We start from the raw sequence: 9,392 nt of genomic DNA, 5'->3' as shown, positions 1-9,392 counted from the left end.
AATCCGAATTCTTCTGTAATGGAGGTACGAAAAGTTTAGTAAACAAAACCTAAGGTGGACGTTCGTTTCTGCTTGTCTACATAACAAATCAAGTGTGCCAGACTAACGAGGTCATTGACATGGATCCTGATAAAACTCTTGACAGTTTTCGAAATGAATGGAAGAAGGAGCTAAATAAGAAAACAACAGAAAAAAGATCAGAGCAATTACCTACCAGTGGTCAATCGGGATCATCTGCGTCTACCCAAAAGTCAGTACTGTCTGATGAAGGGCAGTCATCATTAACACACGTGCAGTTGTCATTAGAAAGATCGGTAACAAATTCTTCGAGCAATCAGGAAAAGTTTAAAATTGAAACATTTTATCAAAAATGTAAATGTTCCGAGAGCCAAAAAGATGACTGTAGAGAGTCAGAGGGGACTCTGAATTATTTAGGTGAAAACACTGAACAAATCAACTCGTACTACCCCTTTAACATTGTACATAATTTATTGAGTAAGTCCAACCCTTCTAAGGATCCAGGTCACAGAGAAAGACATGTGAGTGACGATAAAGTAGACAAGTGTTCTCTGTGTGGCGGAGCTCTCTATCAAACACATGGATTAAAGAGATCAAGAAATTTGTCAAAAGAATCTAAAAGATATGAAAAAGAAAGAATTGAGGATGTTTTCAAAAGGAGAAGAACTGAAAGTGAACACTTTTCAAAGGGGTGTCTATTAGATCAGTTTTTAACAGACTTAGTAAGTAAATGTGTGTGGTAACTTTGCCAAGTACTGCATGAGCAACAAACATGCAGTACACTGTATGTACAATTGTATGTTGTAAGTGTATCTTACCATATGGCTATTTCCTTGTTTACAACCGGCTATTTTTGTCAAAAATAAAAATTGGCCTCCACGAGGGCCTATATGGCCCCAACCACCTATTATTAATTTTCAACCATCTATTAAAAAACTTAGCGAGAACCCTATGAACACTTCAAAAAGAAACACTATCACTAATATCAATGAAAATATACCTGTTCGAGATCTTATATTCCAGAAAATACAGTATATGTTTTATCTATATATTAAAATTTTACTGTATAAATTGCTACTTACACATGTAACAGGTATATTAACACAATTTAAGTTAACGTATCATACAATATTTTGATCAATTGATTGCATGAAGAAAGAAATATTGTTCTCTTTAGCCAGGCGGTCTTTAAATATACCAATCAAGAAATAGGTCCTAATGTAGAAGTGGTTGTTATATAGAGGTGGCCGCTATAGGAATGTCGAATGGGACTCATTCACTTACCACGTGATACCCGATAACGTTTGTGCGGGACTATTGTTTCTATTGGTGATGGAATGACGTCAAATGACGTTATCGCATGATAACGTCATTTCAGCGGGAAGATTACAAAGAGTTACGTTCCATAACTAATGGATACACCAGTCCCGCACAAACGTTATCGGGTATCACGTAGTACATGAATTAGTCCCATTGTATTTTGGAAATTGTTTTACTTTTTATGTTTCCTTGTATCCAAAGGGTACTGATTTATAGTTTCAATGTTTACTATATCGGCACATATTTGTACAATGTGTCTGCATATAGACCTACACAATTCTCAATCCTTTAAATGCTCAATCTGTTTATAATACATACAAAATGTACATATCCTTTTTATTACTCTGATACATGTATAGAGGATTTGACAACATCCCATTAGAGGTCAGGTTCTGGTGACCTCCTTACTCTCTGTACTTTCATATTCTTCACCTAGCTACATCAACAGAAAATGACAATTAATCCCAACACACACATACATCAAGCTATGTAGGGCTCTTTTGGCAAGATGACTACAGACAATAAAATGATTATGGTAGTTCTTTAAAACTTTTTCATCCACTTAAATTCACTTCCAAAATTCTAGCAGAAAGTAGCAATTAGATTGGAATTTTCCAAAGGTCACCAGAATGTGACTCCTAATGGGATGTTGTCAGCTCCTTTATTAAATAGAGTGACCAGTCATAGTAAGGATTTGTATTTTAATCAGATTGTACATTATAATGGTAACTACCCAATGATCACTAGAAAATTTAAACACTGTATTTCCATGATAGAAATATTAAAATTTGATTAAAATCATTCCATGATCTCCATGCCGTTCTGGTAAAACTTGCAGCAGTCATTCTGTATATAGCAGATGTTCAACCAGGTTTGTAAATAAGCTATGGTATTGGAACTTTAAACAAAAGGATGTTCTGTCCACAAGTAATTGAGATGTGATTTCTTTTCAGAATGAAATTGCAGAAATACCCTTCTTTGACAAATCTTTACCTCGAGAAGTTGCTCTTAAGATTTTCCACCATCTTGGTTTGAAAGACTTGTGCAGATGTTCTCAGGTATTTTTTTTTTATTTTTGTAATAAATATTGATATTAATTTGAGAATTATATTCATTTGAAATATTTAAAGAAATTTTTTAATAAGATTATATTTGTAAAGGATTAACTTTGATGTCAATCAGGTGAGTCGTAGCTGGCGGAGCCTTGCTGAAGATGAACTTCTGTGGTGTAATCTTTGTCACAGTTTGGGATACGAACAGGACCAGGTGACCAGGGACCGTGGTCAGTGGAAAGCGATTGTCCGAGAAAATGTCACAAAGGACAAGCAGATCATTTCTAATTGGAAGGTATTTATATCATGCTCAAAATAAAAAAGAGAGTTTGACGATAGTATTACCAAACATTAGACCATATGTTTCAGAGGGATGGTCACATATGTAAACCAAAAGGTTTTTTTTTATGTTTTTCTGTCACTTGCTGAATAATGATAACCTTCAACCTAAGAATTATGCTGTTGGACTCCTTACAATTCTAGTTGTTATAAGTGTACAGCTAGTGAAGAATTTCTAAAATTTTGACAATAATTGTTTGTTGGGAATATAATATATTTTTAATTAGAACCTTTGAAGCATTTTCATTATAACAATGCAGACTTCATACAATAATGTTGATTTTATCAGAACCGTACAGGTAAGCAGACGTCGCTGCAGTATGTTCAGGGAGGAATTCTTTGTGCTGTGAACTCACACACAGACACCGTGGTGGCAGGGTAGGTATTAACATTTGTTTATAAGATTTGTATTCAGAACAGTGTGCTGAGGATAGATGGATATATCTTCTATAATAACAGAATGTTCTAAGGCAGTAAATAAATTAAAAAATAAAATTTTATTTAAAGTTAAGCCATATAATTGTATGGGTGATATGCCCCTGTATATATTATAGGTATTCCAATGGAGAGGTGAAGCTATGGGACCTTGATAATGAAGAAAGCTGTATACTAAAGCCTTCCAATACATCTCTACAAATCGACGAAGTGATGGATACTGGTACAATCTCTATAGAAGTGTCCCATGTAGAGGTGACCTCCACACTGACTGTAGCCCAGTATAAACAAGGTACACAGTCACTATGATACTAGATGTTGTATGCAAAGTTAGAGGCCATAAATGTGAATCCATGCCTTTATATTCTTAGGTCATTTGACCCGTGCCTAAATTTTCCATTCAAACGACTTCTTCTCAATATTTCGTCTGTCACATGCTGGAATGAAAGGTTACCAAGTTTGTTCAATTGCTTGACATTGCCTTTCATTTAAGGTCAGAGGGGTCAGATGGGCTAAATTATTTAAACAATTTCTTGTCAATAAGTAAGAGCCCTAGTGACCCAGCTGATATTGGGTCTGAACCATGCTGGGATGAAAGTATCTAAGTTTATTCAAATTAGTGGCCTTATATTCAAGGTCAAAGGAATGTGTTGCATTTCGCCAATAATCAAAAGACCATGAAGACCCATTAGCCTCTTGTTCTTTAGAAATTTTTTTGGATACAGAAAGAATTTTATTTTTAACCAGCAATAAAAAGAATAATTAGGTGAAAAAATTACACTGAATTGATAACAAAATTTATAGTAATATAAAAGTCAAACTTTATGGAATATAATTGCATCTTTATACAATAAAGGCCTGCTATAGGCTCTGTTAGTTAGCGTGTCAGTTTATGATTTTTAAGGGAAAGGTCAAGTTGAATGCTCCCTAATGTTAGTAGTTATCAAAAAACTGAGAAATGGACTGGTCAGTGTTGTTGTACTACATCGAGACAGTGCCTCAGATTGGCCTTTATCTTATCTCCACACAATGACAAACCAACTTTCATTTTATGCCAACTGTCTACATTGTATTCATCTGTGATGTTTAGGTCACTTGGATGTTTGGAGTTTGAAGGATGATAACATCAATCCTGTCTATAAAATACCACCAGCACCTCATGGTCAGCGCAATACATTCTGTGTCGCTAAGTCATGTGACATGGTTGTCACAGGTTACGGTATGGACGTCAGCATCTACACTCATACAGAGACAGGTTTCCAACTCCACAGCTTGTTAAACCGGTACTCAGGAAAACCTGTAAGTCAAGTCAAATTTTACCTAGACCAACAATGTTTACTGATAGCTTGTGTATCATTTCTGTAACATTCCCTTGTTTGTTTAATTAAGAAATATTTTATTTAAGATCAAATTCATTTCCCGATGAAATGTTTCCACTGTTCCAGGTATCCCACCTGAACATGTTGGAGGTCGGGATAGAGGAGCCTCGGGTGTTCATCACCACACAAGTAGGAGAGCTGTATCTACACTGCCCAGGGGAGACAGCGGAGGAGTTGAAGGAGTATACATACCACCAGGACCCGTCCTGTACCGGCGGGGCTGTCCATTGTGTGGACGTCAGACTGGACCCTGCCATGATAGCCCTGGGACAGGGAACTGTTGTAAGTCAGATTTACTTATCTTGTTCCTGTTGAGAGATCACTATTGTCTTGTAGTATCATTAAAAGATAAAAAGAGTGCCTAAGTGCTTGCTTTTTAACCAAAACATGTTGATGTTGACCTTAAATGAAGATCAAGGTTATTCCTTTAAAAAAAAGCTTCAGCAATTTACTATCTGGATGCTGCAGATCAAACATTAGATCTCTTGTTTTCTGAGTTATTCAGAAGCCATAGCGTCAAAGTTTTAATACATTTAACACTTTTGACTTTGAATGAAAATCAAGGTCTTTCATTGCAAAAGATGCACCAGACAAAATTATAATGCATTAGGCTAACTGAAACGTAATTTACATCATCATGAGGTATTGATTTTTATCAGAATCAAGTACAATTTATATATGACATGTAGCTCAATAGCGATATACATGTATTTTAAATCAATAGTACCTAGCTGTCAATCTGGAATTTACAGGGCCCTGTGTATGACATTGAAACAGCCAAGATGGTGAGGTTGTTAACTGGCCACATGCATATCATCACCTGTTTAAACCTAGTGGACAGTCCTCCTTACCAGGTGGTGACAGGAAGTATGGACAGAAGGTAAGTTAGTGGGAAGGAGGATTACTAGAGCGTCCTCCTTACCAGGTGGTGACAGGAAGTATGGACAGAAGGTAAGTTAGTGGGAAGGAGGATAAATAGAGGGTCTTCCTAACCAGGTTGTGACAGGAAGTATGGACAGAAGGTAAGTTAGTGGGAAGGAGGACTACTAGACAGTCTTCCTTACCAGGTGGTGACAGGAAGTATGGACAGAAGGTAAGGTAATGGGAAGGAGCTAGGATTACTAGAGCGTCCTCCTTACCAGGTGGTGACAGGAAGTATTGACAGAAGTTAAGTTAATGGGAGGGAGGATTGATAGATAGGATTATTTACCTGATGGTATTATAAAAGATTTTTGTACGACAAGGCTTTTTGAAAGATATTTATCTGTATTGTAAAATTGAGATTTTTGGAATTGTTTTTGACTTGTTGTTAGATGCGGATATTTGAAGTATGTTTTACTTTTATTGTAGGATCAGGATATTTGATCTGAGGACAGACCAGACTGCTGCAGTATTATCAGGCCATACAAACTATATAACAACTGTTCAGATGGATGACTGGAAGGTCGTATCCGGAGATGGAGGGGGATTCGTCAGTGTGTGGGATCGTCGTATGTCTACAAAGTTATGGGAGTGGCATAACAGGTACATGTGATCAAAGATTATAACCAAGTTTCTGTTTTCTGCCTTTTTCTTCACTCTCTTGTTTAACTTTTTTTACAGGAGTCTTGCTTTCACACCTTAACTACATCTCCTACATACATAACAAGTGTTGTCATAGTGCTGCTGCCTGTCAATAATGTTATATTTTCAGGTCATAACTTCTGTAAGATTTGGTAACGAAACTTGGACCCATTAACTGAAATAAATCTGTAAGTTCTGGTGTAAATTACACTAAGGGTGCAGAGTCACACTCATCCTCGATACTCCAGGGGTTACTATCATTGTTGCTGTATTAACCCCTATACTCATCCTTGACATTCTAGGGGTTACTATCACTGTCATTATATACACCCCCTGGACCACCCTGGATATTCCAGGGGTTACTATCACTGTCGTTATATCCACCACCTGTACTGTACTTATCCTCAATATTCACTATCACTGTTATTACATTCACAATGGACTGTGTCATAGTGTAACTGAAGGTTCTGTCTGACAACAGATGTACTAGTAGTTTGATCCTTTAATGTAAATAATCGAATAACATTACACGGTGTGGCTTTTAAGTTGGGCTTCATTCTCTGTTATCTTCAAAGAGTCTGTTGGCCTGTGATTGGTAAGTTTATTTTCTTCTGAAATGTCCTCAGTTTTGCTATGACAGAGTCCAGGGGTAGATATTATGACAGTGATAGTAACCCCTGGAATATTGAGGATGGGTGACTAAGGAGGCAGACAACTGTTGTAGTAAGATGATCCTACTAGTATTGATAGAGACCTATAAATCTGTTTGACTGATTCATTATAAAACTGATGTTTTCTTTTTCTATGTACTTACAGACATCCTGTAGGCTATTGCCACTTCTATAAACAGTGCCTTATATCTGGTAACATCCCAGAAGCTAAGACAGAACTCGCTGACGAACATTTGGCTCATCGAAGGTAAGTGTACAGAATTCCAGTTTAATCTTAGGTCCATTAGTACTCTAGATTTACCTGAGGATGTACGTAAGCTTTTCTTTATAGATCAGAAGCACCTCAATACATAAACAAATAAGAGTATACAGCTTTGTTTTCCTTCTATCACCTAGACTATTGTATCTATTAAACAATTCATTATACACAAATAGGTTTGGATACCATTAAGAACAAACAGTACAATACCATACCTGTACCAATGAAATGATACCAGTATTTTAACAATACCACACATGTACCAATGAAATGATACCAGTATTTTAACAATACCGATGCCGATACTTTTGAAGAAATCTACTGGTTGTCTAACATACTACATATAAACATTTGATTTAACATTGCTAATGCACTAGTTGTTGTGCAGACTTTTCATTTTAAAACAGAATTTCAATACTTAAATAACATGTTTTTACACACAGTGCCTGTCTCCTTCATTGAGTCACTTTTACGTGTTGAATTTCCTTATTAAATCACAAGGTGAGAGTAAAAGTGGGTATGTTCCGGTATTTTTTAAAACGAGTAACAATACCGTATCTGTATCTAACCATATGTACCAATTAATTTTTCTGCTAATCTTTACAATGAAATCTGGTACAGTCAAACCTGTCTATTAAGACCACCAAGGGACCAAGAGTTCCAGGGGTTACTATCACTGTCGGTATATCCACCCCTGGATCATCCTCAATATTCCAGGGGTTACCTCTGAAATCTGATACAGTCAAACCTGTCTAATAAGACCACCAAGGGACCAAGAGTTCTTTATAACCAAGTGGTCTTTATACACAGGTCAAATTGTGTTGAAATTTAGGTTTATTCATGAACTTGTTGTTACACAGCATCTGTGAGCAAATGTATTTATATTTTTCAGGTTCCGTGGTTCTCTGAACGTATGTGATTTCTCTGCCGACCTCACAACACAAGACCTACCTGAGATCTGTCATTCGACCTATGATGAGCCGGAGGCCTATAACTACAACATACGATTGGCTGTTCCTTACGATAATATATAAATGTTCTCACAATTGGAAGAGGAAGCTACAACATACGAATGGCTGTTCTCATGGTTATACAACATAGGACTGGCTGTTCTCATGGTTATACAACATACGAATGGCTGTTCTCATGGTTATACAACATACGACTGGCTGTTCTCATGGTTATACAACATACGACTGGCTGTTCTCATGGTTATACAACATACGACTGGCTGTTCTCATGGTTATACAATATACGACTGGCTGTTCTCATGGTTATACAACATACGACTGGCTGTTCTCATGGTTATACAACATACGACTGGCTGTTCTCATGGTTATTCAACATACAACTGGCTGTTCTCATGGTTATACAACATACGTCTGGCTGTTCTCATGGTTATACAACATACGACTGGCTGTTCTCATGGTTATACAACATACGACTGGCTGTTCTCATGGTTATACAACATACGACTGGCTGTTCTCATGGTTATACAACATACGACTGGCTGTTCTCATGGTTATACAACATACGACTGGCTGTTCTCATGGTTATACAACATACAACTGGCTGTTCTCATGGTTATACAACATACGACTGGCTGTTCTCATGGTTATACAACATACGACTGGCTGTTCTCATGGTTATACAACATACGACTGGCTGTTCTCATTGTTATACAACATACGACTGGCTGTTCTCATGGTTAACATACAAGTTTTTGTCACGGCTAGAAGATGATGTTTTTAAGACTTTGAATGTTGCTAAACTGAAACATCTTTTTAAGTTAGGAAAGGTGCTTCACACGATAAAACTTTTCTATCAACTGTTGATGTTTTTAGTGGATATAATTTTTATGGCAATGTTACTAATCTCGAGACTCATAAATCTTATATACCTGTGTTCCATTGACAATAATTACACAATGCTCAAATACTGAAATCATTATTTGACATCAAAATGTATTAGAACAGTACTGTTTTCACATGAAATTGCTTGAAAATCATAAACATTCTAATCTGAACTCAGGAAACAGATCATTGGGCTTATCTTAAAACCTTGTGAAAACAGTTTTGACTGTTGACTGATTATATATCAAGGCATGAATCAACTGTATATTATGATATGGCTAGCTAAGTCTAAATCATGTGTGGGAGAAACACCAAAAACTGTGGAATAGTAAAGATAAGTAATAATTTGAGGCCATGTTTTGATTGATTAGATAGTTTACAAAACTCTCTGACTTGGTGCTGTTGTTCATATACAGGCCATGCAGGTATATAAACAAACGTAGTTATCCATTTAAGGAAATTAAACTTCTAGACTATTTCTCTGACAGTATTCTACTTTGTTA

General features: G+C 36.4%; 1 protein-coding gene across 1 annotated transcript; it reads left to right on the top strand.

The window, feature by feature from the left end:
• The first annotated feature begins 9 nt into the window (after window positions 1-9).
• Window positions 10-9,170, top strand: LOC138332097 (F-box/WD repeat-containing protein 8-like). Its single transcript, XM_069280054.1, has 11 exons — window positions 10-740; window positions 2,292-2,396; window positions 2,521-2,685; window positions 3,019-3,107; window positions 3,284-3,456; window positions 4,255-4,463; window positions 4,610-4,825; window positions 5,296-5,423; window positions 5,894-6,067; window positions 6,923-7,024; window positions 7,929-9,170. Exons 1-11 carry the CDS (start codon window positions 120-122, stop codon window positions 8,068-8,070), a joined length of 2,124 nt encoding a protein of 707 aa, XP_069136155.1. The 5' UTR covers window positions 10-119; the 3' UTR covers window positions 8,071-9,170.
• Window positions 9,171-9,392: the final 222 nt, after the last annotated feature.

This window comes from Argopecten irradians, chromosome 9 (genome assembly GCF_041381155.1).
Source record: "Argopecten irradians isolate NY chromosome 9, Ai_NY, whole genome shotgun sequence".
In the NCBI taxonomy this organism is placed as follows: Eukaryota; Metazoa; Mollusca; class Bivalvia; order Pectinida; family Pectinidae; genus Argopecten; species Argopecten irradians.
This window is presented reverse-complemented; position numbering and strand designations above follow the sequence as displayed.